The sequence below is a fragment of the Squalius cephalus genome (assembly GCF_949319135.1).
Source record: "Squalius cephalus genome assembly, chromosome: 17".
Lineage (NCBI taxonomy): Eukaryota > Metazoa > Chordata > Actinopteri > Cypriniformes > Leuciscidae > Squalius > Squalius cephalus.
Window position 1 is genome coordinate 3,400,268 of NC_137138.1, and position 18,411 is coordinate 3,418,678.

General features: G+C 37.1%; 1 protein-coding gene across 1 annotated transcript; it reads left to right on the forward strand.

Moving 5' to 3' along the window:
• The first annotated feature begins 1,620 nt into the window (after positions 1-1,620).
• On the forward strand, positions 1,621-18,027 carry wdr91 (WD repeat domain 91). The gene is made up of 16 exons (XM_079847798.1): positions 1,621-1,700; positions 1,972-2,102; positions 2,320-2,499; positions 3,533-3,739; positions 3,980-4,063; positions 5,662-5,768; positions 6,313-6,481; positions 9,357-9,512; positions 10,340-10,518; positions 11,274-11,424; positions 11,574-11,668; positions 12,979-13,138; positions 13,217-13,325; positions 13,911-14,023; positions 14,534-14,731; positions 17,343-18,027. Exons 2-16 carry the CDS (start codon positions 1,980-1,982, stop codon positions 17,505-17,507), a joined length of 2,196 nt encoding a protein of 731 aa, XP_079703924.1. The 5' UTR covers positions 1,621-1,700; positions 1,972-1,979; the 3' UTR covers positions 17,508-18,027.
• The last annotated feature ends 384 nt before the right edge of the window (positions 18,028-18,411 follow it).

Genomic DNA, 18,411 nt, shown 5'->3' on the forward strand with positions numbered 1-18,411 from the left:
ACATTTATATAGCGCTTTTCTCTGCACTCAAAGCGCTTTACATAGAAGGGGGGATCTCCTCAACCACCACCAATGTGCAGCATCCACCTGGATGATGCGACGGCAGCTATATTGCGCCAGAACGCCCACCACACACCAGCTTACTGGTGGAGAGGAGACAGAGTGATGAAGCCAATCAGTATGGGGATGATTAGGAGGCCATGATGGGCAGAGGCCACTGGGCAAATTTGGCCAGGATGCCGGGGTTACACCCCTACTCTTTCGAAAGACATCCTGGGATTTTTAATGACCACAGAGAGTCAGGACCTCGGTTTTACGTCTCATCCGAAGGACGGATTATGTAATGCATGTTACTTATAATGCGTTACTTGTTACATCAAAAAGTAATCTGATTACATAATGCACATTACAACACTGCTCATTTCAGATGAGATTGAAAACACCTGATTGCTCGCTTTTCCACAGTCTGAAAACATCAATAGATCATCAATGTAGATTTCAGTTTGAGTTTTTTTCATACAGGAGAGCTACGGAAGAAATTTGTCCATTTTAAACATATTCAGAATTATCAGCTAATAAGTGTAAATCGAAAAAGTGTAAATCATGTAAAGTGTTTTCTACATAGTCTGAGTTGTGTTTCCACAGAGCTGTATCTTCACCAGATCTTTGAAGGAATCACGTCCTCATGTTCTGATATCAAAGACATGCAACGTTCAACTTATATGAAGTTCTTCTCCGTCAGCTGGTCGAACAGGAACAAACTCAATTGTGTTTGCAATAATTGAAAAATCCTGACTGAGGTTGTCATAATTCATGCATGAAAAGGTTAATAATATAAAGAATCCTTTTCCACTATAAAGAGCCTTTTGTGCAATGGAAAGGTTCAATGGATGTTAAAGGTATGTCACGGAACCACAGATGCCAATGAAGAACCTTTATTTTGAGGAGTTACTGTGAATGTACTGTAACCTACAGTTAATGCGCAGTGTTTTACCAAAATATGATAAATGTCCATGAGCATTTTCATCAGAATAGTGTCATTGCACAGCCAACAGGAAACCAGATTCTCCTTGAATTAAATTCAGGACAAGTTAATATATAGTCTGTGTCACCGAACCTCCTCTTCCCATCATCGCTTAACCTGGTCGTGTTAGATTATTCAACCATGACAGTATATGAGCGCCATGAATGAAAATCAGTCTCATAAAATCAACTAATATCTGCTGCTCATCTGTATTTGGTTAAACACTTCCAGAAGTGTGAACAGTGGTGAAAAGTGTTTTTGTTGTTGAGTGTGTTGTTGCTCTTTAATAGTTCAGGAGACATGATGGAGCTCATTGCTGTCTATAGGAGAAACAATTAAGACACTACATAGATATTTTAGGCTATATAATTATTTGTCTTGCAGAAAATGACAATGAGAATTACTAACAAAACGCTTGAGATTCACTCATGAGTTTATTACCTCCATTAAAGCGACTATGGAGGTCTCAAGATACCTTACAATAGTGTAGATTGAAACGTGTTACCATGTTACTTACTGCACGTGATGGCAGTGTGAGCGCGCCCTCTGGCGGTGGGCGTGAACGCGCAGTCAGCTGACGTCATCCGATGACGCTGGAGTCTATCACGTGACACTTACAATCACATGACGAACAGAAGTTGAAAACAGGAAGACATCGAACTCATATTTTAATCAGGTAAAGCATTATTTGTCTTCATCGCTGTTTTACTCAAAGCATTTTTATTTGTAATTATTCAGTTATAAATGACTGTGTCGTATCTACAGATGAAGTAAACAGATCGTGTCATGCAGTTACTCATTGTGCTTTGAGTCAAAACATAACTTTGCACTAGTTTATTATGACTCACCATTATTCTGAAACATTTTGTATGCAAAACAATCGTGCATGTAAAATGCTGTCTTTATGTATGATATGCATCACCTCCTGTGTTTGTGGATTGGTCCAGTATGTGAAATGGCCGCAGCGGTGGAGAGAACAGATGATCTGGTGCGAGAGTATCTGATCTATCGAGGTTTCAACAGCACACTCAAACATCTGGACTCAGAGATCAAAGCAGACAAGGAGAAAGGCTTCAGAGTGAGTTTGTGTGTTTATTCACCTCCTCCTGCAAGCCTGGCTTATGCAGATGTGTTGAATGTAGGACAATATAAGAGCTTTAACAGGCTTTTAATAAACATTAAATAAGGTTTATCACATCAAAAAGGTCACGTGCATTCAAATATGAGTATGCATGAATCAAATGTACATGTGTATAATATGTGATAGTGTAAATGTTGGTTGATGTGTGTTCCAGGTTGATAAAATCATCGATCAGCTCCAGCATCTGATTCAGAACCATGATCTGGCGGGTCTGAAGGAGTACTGGGCGTATCTGGACCGCAGGCTCTTCTCCAGGCTGGAGGACGTCTACAGACCCACCGTCAGCAAGCTGAGGACCAGCCTCTACCGCTTCTACGTCATACACAGCGTTCAGGTGCAGCACACACACCTCAGCGCAGAAACTATACAACTGCATTTGCATGAAAGAAAATAAAGCCTATTTTTGGATTATTGCATTATTATTATTATTTTTTGCATTGTTGTGCTATTTTCATCACAATTCCACACATTTACTACTCTAATATTGTTAATGCTATGCAAAAATAAGCTTCAAGGTAGTATTACATTTAATTTATACTGATAATTAAAATTATCATTATCATTGATATATTAATGAATATAATATTCATTAATATATACTTAATATTAGTAATAACAATAGAAATGTTATTAAATAAATATGTATTTAATACAAATAGTAAATTAAATAATAATAATAATAATAATAATAATAACATATTAAAAGTCTATTATTTCAAGGTAGTACTAAAATTAGTTTTATTCTAATCATTACAAATATCATTAATATATAAATATATACTTCTATAAATGTAAAAAAATAGTAGCGTTAAATAATTACAATGCTATTATTTAAATAAATAATAACATTAATAATACAAATCTAAGTAAATATATACTTAATATAAATAATAATAAAAAATATAAAATAACAATAAAATGCTATTAATTAAATATACTTAATATAATAGTAAATTAAATAATAACTATATTAATTCTAAAAAAATAATGAAGTAATAAAAAGCTATATTATTCCAAGTTAGTAAAGATTTAATTTATGCTGATGATGAATTTGTATGGATCAATACTTAAAATTTAAATAAATATAGTATTTATTAATATACATTTATATACTTAAATATTATATAAATAATAATAATACCATTAATATACATTTATATACTTAAATATTTTATAAATAATAATAATACCATTGAATAATATTAATGAATATATACATAATATAATGAATAATAAAAATAAATATATAATAATAATAATGTTAAACAATTATTAATGAAAAATTATGATTAATAAATAAAAAAGGATTGGTTCGGTGTCTCTGTAGTTTATGTTGTGAGACTCATCTTGTATCTCCTGTGTCTCAGTCGAGGAATCCAGAGAAGACGCAGGAGTTTTTCCAGAGGCAAGCGCTGGAGCTTCAGTCTCAGCCGGAGTGGCGGGAATGGTTCGCTCTGCCGTTCATTTCCACACCGGAACAGAATCCCGTCTTCTCTCCGTACTTCTCCCGCCAGTGGGCCGACACTTTCCTGGTGTCTCTGCACAACTTCCTCAGCGTTCTCTTCCAGTGCATGCATATCCAAACACTGCTGTTGCCCGGCAACCCATGCGCTCACTGTAACATCCATCTATTATGGGATGGGGGGAATTATGATCGTCCTTCAGCTGTTTAAATAGCCTAAATATGGCTTTGATGCTTAGAAATTACATTTAGTGTGTACAATTTTTTAATATGCATTAATCCCTGATATTATGCAGATTATATGTAATCATATATAATGTGATGAAATTGATAGTGCTCCTTAACAGCTTCACCTCTGCCTGCGCTGTTGAGCTTTGACAGTGAAGTACAGAAAATCACGGGTCTTCAGGAGGAGAACGAGCAGTTCAGACAGATGGTGAGATCTTCACTGTTTACTAGTTGAGCTAGTCAGTAATGCCTGATGCAACATGGTAGAGATGCAACTTCAACTTCATATTGCACTAAAATATACATTGTTCAGCTCGAACATGTACAGTGATGCACTTACAATGGAAGAAGGCTATGGGAATAGTTTTACGCCAAAAGTATCACTGTTTTGCAAAAACGTAAAAACTTGTATAAAAAAATAAGCATTAATCAAAACTTATTTAAAATTACATTGCACAAAACTGAAACATGAATTCAAAATAATGTTTTCCTTTATTTTATTGCTGTTTTGTGCTCTCTCTCTCATTTTGTGTACACTTATGCTGTTTTCACTTGCTTTTCTAAATGTTATATGTATTCGAATTTTATGTAAATGAGAAGGGTATTTAGCGTCACCATTGGTCCACTAGTTCTAGATTGACAGCTCCTCTAGCCAATCAGAGTTTAAAGGGTCAGTTCACCTTAAAAATGAAAGTAAAGTCCTCATTAATTCACCCTGGTGTTGTTTTAATGCCGTACGCCCTTTTTGGACCACAAAAGGAGAATTTTGTCACCCTCGCGCTCCTCCGTAAAAGAAACACACATGTTGTGATAAATCAACACGCAATATGAAATACAATACCTAGAAATCCCAAAAAAGTAGAGTTAAATATCTCTCCGGTTGTCAGATGACAGATGTGAACGCGATAACTTCTTGTTACGACGGATAGATAGAAAGTACATGGATTGTATTTCATGATGTGTTTTTATTTTTTTATCAATCTTGATTTCTCTCAACTTGTGTGGTTTTCTGGGCGAGTCGTAATGAACTGCGGTGCTAATAGAGTCTCATGAACGTGCAGTCGAGCACAGACCAACGGCCAAGATCAGGATCTTCCCTAAAGTCCCCCTGTAGTAAAATAATTTTATCCCTTAAAACTCATCTTTGATCACCAAAAGTACATATTTAAACATTTTTTCCTTGAAAAAAAAATTTCTTCATGCCTTAAAATATCTTGAATGTAACTCGACACCCTTGCCTCATTTAGTATACGCGGTTCTATGAATATGCAAATGAGCCCCGCCTCCACTCACTCACTCAGCTCAGAGATCCACTGGTTGACGATCACACGTTGATCTGATTGGTTACAAGGTAGTTTGTGACGTCAGAAACACCAGCGATTTCAAAGCGTGTTTTTGAGACTGTCTTTGGTTCACTGCAGTTTTAAGGAGGAAATACTCAGCAATGGTGTCGAATTATGAACTTACACATGGTTTGTCTTAAAGCATAAAACACCACATAGATATAAACAACATTAAAAGCTTGTTTTTCACCAAACTCATTTTTTCAAGAACATTTTATAAAAATTCTCCTTTTGATGTCCAAAAAATAATGAAGGGCGTACAGCATTAAAACAACACCAGGGTGGGTAAATGAGGACTTTACTTTTCATTTTAAGGTGAACTGTCCCTTTAAAGTTTTGATTCATGCTTATTATTATATATTATTCGCTCTGTGACTTTTAGTGGCCTATTAACCCCCTTAGAAGAGCAGTAATTTTGTTGAGATGCATCATGTCTGTAATCAAATATCTCCCTTCGTTCCAGTTATTTGCTCTTCAAGGAGAATCACGGCCAAAGAAAGACGAGGTGATGGTGCATCACAAACTCCCGCCGTACGTCCAGCACATGGACCGACTCGGCGACACTGAGCTGTGAGGAGACTCTAGGACTGAAATCATCCATTTGTTCACGCTGGGTGTTTTTATCCAACCATTTCACATTATGTCGATGTTTACAATTATGAACTGAAAATAATGAGACTGACGAGCATTTGATCAGTGAATAAACATTCACTTGAAACGTAACTTCCTCACAATAGTCTTGATTGTGTCTGTGATCATTTCTGTACATCACTGTGATAATACGGGGTTCATTACGTTTGATTTTGGGAAAAATCATGTAAAAATATGAAATCAAAACTATTTTTGATACATGTGAAGCACACAGAACGGATCTGCACAAATATCAATGAGGTGTAAAGGTTTCTGTTCCTGTTTCTGCAAGCTCTTTGTGAAAATTAAATCATTTTAAACTACGATTCTTGACAAAAAGCCTCTTTGTCTAAAGTTAAAAGGCATTCAAACAGAAAAAGGGAAAACGGAGGAAGGGAAGTGAGCGGGAAAATCAGGTAGTGTGCAGTGTGTGTGTGTGTGTGTGTTTTCAGAAATGTGAGCGATGTTTCATCTGTTTTCTCAGTGATCTCGTGTACAGTCAGAGGAACGTGAACATGACCACACCGACCAGAAACTTCTTCTCCACGTTCCTCCCTCAGGCCAGACGTGCTCCTGGGAAAACGGCCCCGGGGCCACAATCCTCGCCCACACAGGCCTCGCTGGGCCGGAAGGACTCTCCCGCCGGAGCACAGGTACATCCAGCGTTATTTCAACATCGTTAAGATACTATTAAAGGGATAGTTCACCCAAAAATGAAAATTAGCCCATGATTTACTCACCCTCAAGTCCTCCTAGGTGTATATGACTTTCTTCTTTCAGACGAATACAATCGGAGTTATATTAAAAAATGTCTTGGCTCTTCCAAGCTTTATAATGGGAGTGAATGGTTGTTTCTGTTTTGAAGTCCATCAAAGCACATTCATCCATGATATAATCTATCCATCATAAAAGTGCATTTATCCATCATAAAAGTGCATCTATCCATCATAAAAGTGCATCTATCCATCATAAAAGTGCATCCGTGCATCTATCCATGATAAAAGTGCATCTATCCATCATAAAAGTGCATCTATCCATCATAAAAGTGCATCCGTGCATCTATCCATCATAAAAGTGCATCTATCCATCATTAAAGTGCATCTATCCATCATAAAAGTGCATCCATGCATCTGTCCATCATAAAAGTGCATCTATCCATCATAAAAGTGCATCTATCCATCATAAAAGTGCATCCGTGCATCTATCCATCATAAAAGTGCATCTATCCATCATAAAAGTGCATCCGTGCATCTATCCATCATAAAAGTGCATCTATCCATCATAAAAGTGCATCCATGATAAAAGTGCATCTATCCGTCATAAAAGTGCATCCGTGCATCTATCCATCATAAAAGTGCATCTATCCATCATAAAAGTGCATCTATCCGTCATAAAAGTGCATCCGTGCATCTATCCATCATAAAAGTGCATCTATCTATCATTAAAGTGCATCTATCCATCATTAAAGTGCATCTATCCATCATAAAAGTGCATCCATGCATCTGTCCATCATAAAAGTGCATCTATCCATCATAAAAGTGCATCCGTGCATCTATCCATCATAAAAGTGCATCTATCCATCATAAAAGTGCATCTATCCATCATAAAAGTGCATCTATCCATCATAAAAGTGCATCTATCCATCATAAAAGTGCATCCGTGCATCTATCCATCATAAAAGTGCATCTATCCATCATAAAAGTGCATCTATCCATCATAAAAGTGTATCCATGATAAAAGTGCATCTATCCGTCATAAAAGTGCATCCGTGCATCTATCCATCATAAAAGTGCATCTATCCGTCATAAAAGTGCATCTATCCGTCATAAAAGTGCATCCGTGCATCTGTCCATCATAAAAGTGCATCTATCCATCATAAAAGTGCATCCATGCATCTGTCCATCATAAAAGTGCATCTATCCATCATAAAAGTGCATCCGTGCATCTATCCATCATAAAAGTGCATCTATCCATCATAAAAGTGCATCTATCCATCATAAAAGTGCATCTATCCATCATAAAAGTGCATCTATCCATCATAAAAGTGCATCCGTGCATCTATCCATCATAAAAGTGCATCTATCCATCATAAAAGTGCATCTATCCATCATAAAAGTGTATCCATGATAAAAGTGCATCTATCCGTCATAAAAGTGCATCCGTGCATCTATCCATCATAAAAGTGCATCTATCCATCATAAAAGTGCATCTATCCATCATTAAAGTGATCCACAGTCTCTGGGGGTTAGTAAAGGCCTTCTGAAGCAAAGCGATGCGTTTGTGTAAGAGAAATATTCATATTTAAAACTTATAATAAAGTAAAATAACTAGCTTCCGGACAAATGAACATACGGATTTCACAAGTCTAAAGCGCAACTTATGCGAGTAATGCGACGTACTGCTGATATTTACGCTACTTCTGACATCATGAGTTGCACAAGTTGCGCTTTAGTCGTAAGTAGACTACGTCTGGCCGGAAGCCAGAACTTTACTTTGTAACGTGTTAAATATGGATATTTTTCTTAAACAAACGCATGGCTTCGCTTCAGAAGGCCTTCATTAACCCCCTCATGACTTGAGGGTGAGTAAATCATGGGCTAATTCTTATTTTTGGGTGAACTATCCCTTTAAGCTCTTTCCATGTTCATCTTTCTTTAGTGTGTTTAAGTTGCTGTTTAAGCATGAAAAAGTTCTTCTGTATATCAGAGTCAGTGTTTCTGAACTCCTGAAACGCCTCCATTGTAGTCTTAAGTTTCTTCCGGGAACGAACACGTCACAATATTCCTCATTATAATAATTCATACGCAGAATAAAGGGGCGGGGCCTGGTTGAGTTAGTTAGTAGTGTGTTAAACTGGCGGTTATGGTAAGGGGCGGGACATTTCCCAAACACACTCGAAGCGCTCGACCAATCACAGCACACTGCTCCAGCCGACCAATCAGAGCTCATAGAGACAGGAAGTAAACAGAGCGTTACTGACAGACTGGGAAGAGAGGAGCTGCAACAATGGAGAATATGAGGAAAATAATCAACATTCAAGCAGGAAAACCTGATCTAGTAACAAAAAGGGCATAACCTTGGTGTTTGTAAAATATTTCAATGAAAGTTTTAGTGATTTTTTTTGCATTTTTATTAGTTATTTGTTTATATATATGTATGTCTCGATAGTTTTTATTCATTTTTGCTGGTAACACTTTAAAATGGTAAACATTAGTTAACATGAACTAACAGTAAAAGATTCTTACAAAGAATTGATAATTCTCTAAGTTCAACATTTACTAATACATGATTAAAATCAAAAGTCTATATTTTTATAATTATTAGATGGAGCTGAACTAACAAAGAACAGTTATATTTAAATGTTTTATTAATGCTAACAAATATTAATAAATACTGTAACAAATGCATTGCTCATTATTAGTTTATATTAGTTAATGCAATAACTTATTGTAGAAGTGTTACAAATGTTGCTTTGACAACTAGATGTCTTTCCGCTAATCTGAAGGTTTTTCTCTCTGTGATTTTCAGTCCGCGAAAGCAAAAGATCCGCCGGCCGCGAAAGACTTGAAGATGCCCGCTGTTTCCGCGGTGACGGTGGATTCGGCCACGGGTCATCCCCGAACGAGAAGAGCGCATGACCACGAGAAAGAGAGAAAAGAGCTGCTCTCCAAACCCTCAGTGCAGGTCCGAGATACAAAGACCTCTCTGTCTCGCTCTCTGCTCATGTTCAGTGTTTCCTGCGGTTTGCTCCTCGCGTGACTCTGGCACTACAGTAGCCAAACACTCATTCAAGGGATTCGGTTCGGGACGTATTTTTCCCATTCATTTTCTCCATGGGGATTTTAAAAGTTCCATGAACCAAACCAAACAGAAGAATCACTACATGAACTTTATTAAATGTTCAGATTTCTGGGAACACTTTACAATAAGGTTCCATTTGTTAACATTAGTTTAACATTAGCTAAGATTAGTTTATACTTTAGAAGTATTTTTCATTCTTAGTTCATGTTAACTAATGTTAAACCCATCCTGGGTTTGCTATTATTAAAATGTTTATATATATATGTGACCCTGGACCACAAAACCAGTCATAAGTAGCATGGGTATATTTGTGGCAATAGCCAACAATACATTGTATGGGTCAAAATGATACATTTTTATTTTATGCCAAAAATCTTTAGGATATTAAGTAAAGATCATGTTCCATAAAGATATTTAGTAAATTTCCTACTGTAAATATATCAAATTTATTTTTGTGAGTGGATGCAGCAACATCGAGGACTTTAAAGGCAATTTTCTCAATATTTAGATTTTTTTGCACCCTCAGATTCCAGATCTCAAAGCTTATTTATTCAGCTTTCAGATTATATATAAATCTCAATTTCGAAAAATGTGACCCTTATGACTGGTTTTGTGGTCCAGGGTCACATATAATGAAGTTGAAATCACACTGACATCATCATCATGCATTATCTATCGTGTTTCTCCGTGTTTATTTTGGATTTCCACAGAGTTCGGAGAAGAAAAACGATTTGGATCCAGACACTCAAACCGAAGCTCTTCCTGATCAAACGGACTCCACCAATCAGACGCGAGTTTGTGAAGTGGGCGGAGCTGGAGTGGAGCAGCCCTTTATTAAGCTGAGTCAGGAAGAGTATGGAGAACATCACTCATCCATCATGCACTGCAGGTGGGTGTGGCCAGGGGTCGTATTATGGGTTATTCCATGTTCATGTTTCTTCAGTGTGTGTAATGTCGCTGTTTGAGCTCAGAGTTCTTCTGTATATCAGAGTCAGTGTTTCTGAACTCCTGAAACGCCTCCATTGAAGTCTTGAGTTTCTTCCGGGAACGAACGTCACAATATTCCTAATTTAAATAATTAATTTGCAGAATAAAGGGGCGGGGCCTGGTTGAGTTAGTTAGTAGTGTGTTAAACTGGCGGTTATGGTAAGGGGCGGGACATTTCCCAAACACACTCAAAGCACTCGACCAATCACAGCACACTGATCCAGCCGACCAATCAGAGCACAGTGTGCTTTTCAGAAGGAGGGGCTTCATAGAGACAGGAAGTGAACAGAGCGTTACTGACAGACTGGGAAGAGAGGAGCCGCAACAATGGAGAATATGAGGAGAATAATCAACATTCAAGCTGGAAAACCTGATCTAGTAGAGACTGAAACATCAAGACCTTGGAAACGGTCTTCTTTTAAAAACAGTCATAATTTACTGTCTAATAATCATCCTCCTCCTCTGAATCTATTACACTGTCTGTATGATTGCTGTATGTAAATGAGCTCTGTTGTCATTGGCTAATCTCTGCATACGGTTTCGGATGCTTAACACTGAATTGGTGTTGATATGTTAATGAGCTTATGGGCGTTTCTGTGTTTTAGTTTCACTATATGAGCTTTTATTGGCATCATCAGTTGTGTGTTTGTGTTTTAGGGTGGACTGCTCTGGCAGAAAAGTGGCCAGTCTGGATGTGGACGGGGTGGTGAAGGTTTGGGCCTTCAATCCCATCATGCAAACCAAAGCCACCATCATGTCCAAGTCTCCGCTTCTCTCTCTGGAGTGGGCGGCCAAACCTGACAGACTGGTAAATCACAACACTGTTCATGAATATACCCAGAGAAATAGATTCAGATGGCATTTACATTAACCGTGTTTGCATTTTTAAGCTGTAAATGTTGCTAAAAACAGTATTTTTTTGGTTTTACTGGTTTATGTGGTGTTTTCCTCCTGCAGCTGTTGCTCGGCAGTGGCGTCGGCACGGTGAGGCTTTACGACACGGACGCCAAGAAGAGTTTGTACGAGATGTCAATAGACACGGTCCACCCCCGGTGAGTCCTCACAGATCACTGGGGTTGGGCATTGACACAAATTTCACGATTCGATTTCAAAGTAAATCAATCTTTCTCAACTAATGTGGTGAACTGTTTAGGGAAGCCTGTCAGTACATTACTAAAGGTTTCAATTAACAGCTGATTTGTGTCCAAACATTTAAATTGCAGGTATGGCTGTTTATAAAAAAAATACTTTTTAATAATAAATTCTTTTGTTTCTACTCCAGTTTGTTTATTTAAACATTTTAAATGATATCTTTCATAACATACTGGATGCCACCATATTGGTATCGGCCAATATATGTTCATTTTTAATATTATCGGTCCGATAAGAAAATTTGGCCGACATATTAAAGCCGATAAATAATGGATTATTTCCTTTAGCTGAGACACTTCAGATGTGCACTGTTTACCATGATGGTATTAAATTGCTTGAAATATGATGGAATCACTTCAAAACAGGAAAATACAATTAAGTGCAACATGTCCAGCTCAAGTCTGTCAAATTGGCTACATAAGATTATAATGAGAACATCTTTAAATTGTGTGCTTGGGACGTGGATTTTAATGGTGAGACTTTTGTTTTTGTAATCAGACTCACAAAAATTATAATTTTTTTTTATTTATCGGCCAATATATCGGTTATCGGCTTTATAAATATAAAGAATTATCAGTTATCGTATCGGGCAAAATGTTTATATCGGTGCATTGCTAATATTGAAGAACAGGTTAAGTAAAAATATAATAAATATGCAATAAAGTGCATATATTGATCAAAATGCTCCTCTCTAGAGTTATTTTTCGAGTTTACTAACGAGTTTAAATGGCTTTCCTGTTGTTCACAAGCTGTTTTATTGACTTTCGGTGGTTGAAACACAGATTGATAGATTACATGAGACATGATTGAGTTCAATCAGTTTCTTTCAATATTCCTTCTGATGTTCATTCATGTTTATTTGGTGCTACAACTAGTAGTAAAGCGGACAAGATGATCGGTTCACGTGCCGCTTGAACTGAGACATTTAAGAGAGGGGCAATAACTAATGTTTAGTGTAGTTTTCTTCACGCATCAACTTAAAAAACAGCATAGACTAAAAGATCGAATTCTGAGATTTAAGAATCGATATCAATTTATCAAAATGAGGATAATTTTTATATTTTCAACCCTGCCCTACAGATTACCCATAATGCACCAGGATTTAAATCTCAATTTCTACATGCATCTTATTGATAAGCTATGGTTGCATACTCTTTCACATACTATTTTTATAAAGTAGTCCACTCAGTACGTATTCGTGTGTGTTCAGGATCCTGTCGCTGGCCTGCAGTCCCAGCGGGACGTCGTTCGTTTGCTCCGCGGCGGCTCAAGCTGCTAATTTTGCTGTCGCGACGGAGAGCGACGCACGAGGATCCGGTCCCGTATCCGGACATCTGCTGCTGTGGGACACCAAAACGGTCAAGCAGCAGGTACTGAAGCCAAACGTCACCATGTCACGTCTGCACACTGGTTTTTACTGACGCTTATCTTGTTGTTATTGCGTTCAGCTGCAGTTCTCGCTGGAGCCGGGACCGGTCGCCATAAACTGCACGGCGTTTAACCACAACGGAAACCTGCTGGTGACCGGAGCGGCGGACGGGATGATACGGCTGTTCGGTAGTTGTTTATTTCTACAGCACTTTATACAATACTGACCGTTTCGAATCAGCTTCAGGAAAATAACAGTGTCGATGTTGCAAAATTCATCAATTATGAAACAAATTCAATCTCAGCTATAAAGCCGCTCTACAGAAGACAATACTGTCATTATTTAGTTCAGTTCAGTGTTGATTCAGTTCAGTTCAATAACTTTATCGATGTTGCAAAGTTATTGACATTAGCTCAATTCAGTTTTAATTTTGTTTGCATCCAATAGTGTCAGTCCTGGTGCCATTAAATCATTGTGTTCAGTTCCTGCTTTTTGTTCCCTATTTTCACACTTCTTTTCTGTTTTCTAGGTTTATGCACTAGTTTGTTGTCTTGGTTCTGATTGTTTTGCACACCTGTTTCTTGTTCAGTTGGTTATCTCCAGTGTATTTAAGACCACTGTTCTCTGTCCAGTATTGTCTTTGCCTTTTTGTGAGCGTTTTTACCCTTTGGCTGCATTGGCTCTGCCTCTTCTTCTACTCATTATCCTTCCTCGTCTGCTTCTTGACACCAAGTGGCTCTCATTTAATTTGCATGTTGAATGTTTCCCTGCAGACATGCAGCGCTATGAGAGCGCGTTGAGCTGGAAGGCTCATGATGGTGAAGTGTACAGCGTGGAGTTCAGCTACGACGAGAACACAGTCTTTAGCATCGGAGAGGACGGGAAGGTGATGGGAATCTCTTTCTGGGTTTATACTTATCTATTCTGTAATCGCTGATCAATAACACTAATTATGTCTTTGAGCCACACACACTGATGCATATTTGACTTATTATAGAACTTTTCATATTTTCTAAATAAATAGAAAGGCATAATACAACACACAAAGTTAATTAATAAACTATTGGTTTGCTATACCGGCCTTTTTCATGCTATATCCAATGGTTTTAAACTGATAAATATCGGCGACCAATACATCAGTGAATCTCTACATAAAATCTCAGGGGAACTTAAAAAAAATACTTTCATTGAACCTGTTGAAATTCACATGAAATTCGCATTGATTTCTTGATTTTGTCCACAAAAAAAAAAAATCAAACAATGATAAATGTGATTCATTTCAGTGAATCAGTTTAAAGCTCTGATTCAACAATTCATTCATTTCTGTTTAGACACCAACAATTAAATGTTCATTTGAGATTGTTGTATGTAAACATCATGTTGTGTTTGTTGTCAGTTTGTTCAGTGGAATATCCACCGCTGTGGCGTGAAACAGTCGGAGTACTCGCTATCCCAGGATGCCGTGGGGCCGTTTGTGCTGTCGGGTTACAGTGGATATAAACAGGTTCAGGTTCCACACGGTCGTCTCTTCGCTTTCGACTCTGAGGGGCAACATGTTCTCACCTGCGCCGGTAATGGAGGAAACATCTACCGGGTAAACACACATTTACCAACCGCTCTTACAGATGAGCTCAGATCATGATTGATTGGTTCAGTTTTTTATTTGGTCCTCTGTTTTGTTACCAGTATCTTTTTAGCCTTTTCTGTCATTATCAATTAAGGCTGGTAGTTTTTTCAATTAAGTTTTTTTTTTTTTAAATCTTGTCGATTCTCAAAAGCCATGAATTATTTTATTTTTTTTTTGTATTTATTTCCGCAAAGATTGAACTTAATCATGCGTTCAAGTTTGTATACACGTTTACAAGTTACTTTCATTCAGTCCCTCCAGTTTTTCGCGATTCCGCGATCGCTGAATACAACGCAAAATCAACAAATTGTCGCATTTTTTTGCGATCCTGCATAATTCCTAATTTAACCGCAAAATAATCACAAAAATGAAAAATACCTCACAAAACATTAAATTATAATCACCCAATTGAAATATCTCTAGTTTAATTAAAGTTTCAATGCATTTTTACGTGGATACAGATGTTGCGGGGAAAGGGTAAACTCCTTTTCCTCGATTGACTGAAGCCTGTAATGTAAAACGCATTTAAACCCCAATCGCCGTCCCCGTGCAACAGGGCCACACCGGGCGGCACGTCACCATGGTTACAGATGGCAAAGAGATGCATTTTTCCTTCCTTTCCAAGTACAGGGATGCAAACAGCGCGCTTTTCGGCGCCTCCCGCTTTTTTTTTGGGTGACAAATTCATCTGAAGCCTATTTCATAGCTTAATGTGAGGGACAGAAGTCTATTTACATCATTAAAGTTTACGAAAACTCGTTTTCCCTCCTTTGCGGCTGTCAATCATTCTCCATTCATTATTCAAACAGCGCGCGCGCCTCGTCCGGTTACAGCAGCATACATGCACGGTAAAACTCTCTCCAATATGATATTCACATTATAATGCTTGATCTGTAGAGAAAAGGCTGTGTATTTGCATAAAATCACTTTATTTTGTTGGAGTTTGTTGCTGTTTTTAAACGACTCGCGCTACCGTGTGCCTGTTAGATCACACACATCACAAGGACTCGGTATCACACGCACAATAACTGGAATTTAAAACTGTGAAGATACAAATGATCAATAAACTGTTGGACAGATAGACACTAGGATTTGTGCGCTCGACATTTCTTCGCTTTGTGCCGTGAACTTATAAATGCGCACTTGTGCAGCGCTGCACACTATGTCCATGTTGCTTTGAGCACATCATTCTGCGCCCGCGATGCGCATACGCGCTTTGTGCGCTCTGTTTTGAAGCGTTTCATATTTTCATGGTTTTGCGCACTGAAAGATTATTAAAAGCCTATATTTTTGTATACCTAGCCTGCACAATACATTTAAAATAAGCATAATTTAATTGTATGTTATTTCTGTGTAGTGTAGTGTAGGCTATATAAATATACACACTTCTGAATTCTTGACATTCATATATAAATATAAAATTGTGAAATGTATGATTGCCTGATTGGATTTCAGTATATTTTCCTGCTTTTTTGTCCTTTGCCAATCACATGCCTGATTACTACACCTGCTGTTAATATTTACATAGGTCAGGTAAAAAAAATTGCCCATAGGTTGTTTCAAAAGTTTTTCATTTGATGAGAATTTGATTAGACCAAAATAAACAAGTTTTATGCATTTTGTTTGTGATTTGTGTCATGTATGACTATTGTGCATCTGACATAATACTATTAATGTAAATGTGATGTCCTAATTATAAAATATAAAAATCGCAAATTTTTTCGCAAATTTCTGGAAATTACCACCACAAAATCAGTCATTTTGATCGCAAAAATCACACAAAAAAATCGCGAAATCCTGGAGGGACTGTTCATTTGAGCAAGATGTACCTTCTCTTAATTAACTACACAAATACAGCAACCGCCTCCAACTCGGAGCTCAAAGAAAATTCCAAGTTTCCCACTTGTTCATGTGCTTTCAACTCAGATAAACACAATCCTTCCGACATGACTTGGACGCATCAACTTGAATCTCATTACTTCTCCACTAGATGTCACCCTCTTATTTACCTTTTTCCAGTTCTTAAACGGTTAGTTCACCCAAAAATGAATTACTCACCCTAATGTCGTTTCAAACCCGTAAGACGTTCGTTCATGTTCGGAACACAAAATGAGAATTTAATGAAATCTGAGAGCTTTCATTATTAGCACAACAGCTTATGTTTTAAGATTTAATTATATTTTATCCTAAAAGTAAAATTACCTGATCCTTTTTGAACAAGGCATGTGACTGCTTAGGCTATCATTTTCCATCAAAATTCAGTTGAAATAGTTGTTTTAATGTATGTGTACCTGAAATAAAAAGAGTTTAATATAAAGTTCTGTGGCTCTTAATTTCTTTGGATTAATTCACCATTTGTAAACTGATAAATAAAAACTGATTTTTTTTATTAGCATTTGTATCTATATCCACTGAATCTGATCGAATCGACACATCTGTACCGAATCAGTGTAATTTCAGTAGCATTGATAGTTTTTATTCATATTTTGAATTTTTGTTTAATTAGTTTTCATCTTAATTTGAAAGTTTTAGTAATTAAATCTAAGCTAATAGGCCTATCTTCTCTCCTCTCGTCTAGTTAAGCAAGGCAGACGTGGGTCTCGAGAGCGTCTTGTCTCTCGGTGGTCATAAAGCGCCTGTCGTGACGGTGGATTGGTGCTCAGCGATGGACTGTGGCACGTGCCTCACCGCGTCTATGGACGGCAAGATCAAACTCAGCACGCTGCTCGCTCAGAAACCCTGAACAACGGGTCGGAAATACCAGTGAGGAAGATGATGATGAAGCAGAATCTCTACTAAAGTTAAACTCACATGATGTCTTATGAACCAGTCATCTCTGACATGTGACCAGTAGAACATATCATGATATCAACAATGTTACGGATTCAAAGACGATGAATTTACACTTGCACAGAATGAACGTAAAACAAACCCTATAGATCCAGAGATTGATGATAAGCATTTATGTGTCTGTGTGAGTTAGTGATGTCTTTTGAGCATATGCGGAGAAATGTTACGTTAGAAAGAACAAACATATAACGAACAAATATGATTGAGTCAGGTCAGTGAGAAAGGGCATTAGCTTCACATTAATGTTTCAGTTCTTATAAAAGATGCTGTTTATTTCTTACTGTTGGAACCTTAAAATGCAACTTTACCAAGTAATAAAATATTTGAATGATGTTCATATACAATTGTTTTGTTTTTTTTGCATCTGTTGTACATTCAAATAAATATCATCAATTAACAAAATCCTGTACGTCATTTAAAGTGTGGTTTTGTGGAGCTCGGTTGAATTACAAATACATGGAAAAACAAAGTAGTATTTGTATAAATGAGTCTAAAATATTTTTATATACACCTTAAAATATACTTAAATTAAACTGGCAAAGAGTGTACATTTTTCACTGGCGCTTCTTAAAATGAAAGTTCAAATGTCACACTGAGTAAAACTGAAAACATTCATCCAAAATCATCTTTAATACTGCTCACTGATATTATAATATGTTATCAAACTCATTGATGACACCAAGCTGTTATTGATTGGAAGCTGCCTATAGATTATCATAAATGTGTTCTATATTGGATTGTGTCACTAACTAGAGATGTCACGATTCTTCGATTAAATTAGATTTAAACTTGATTTA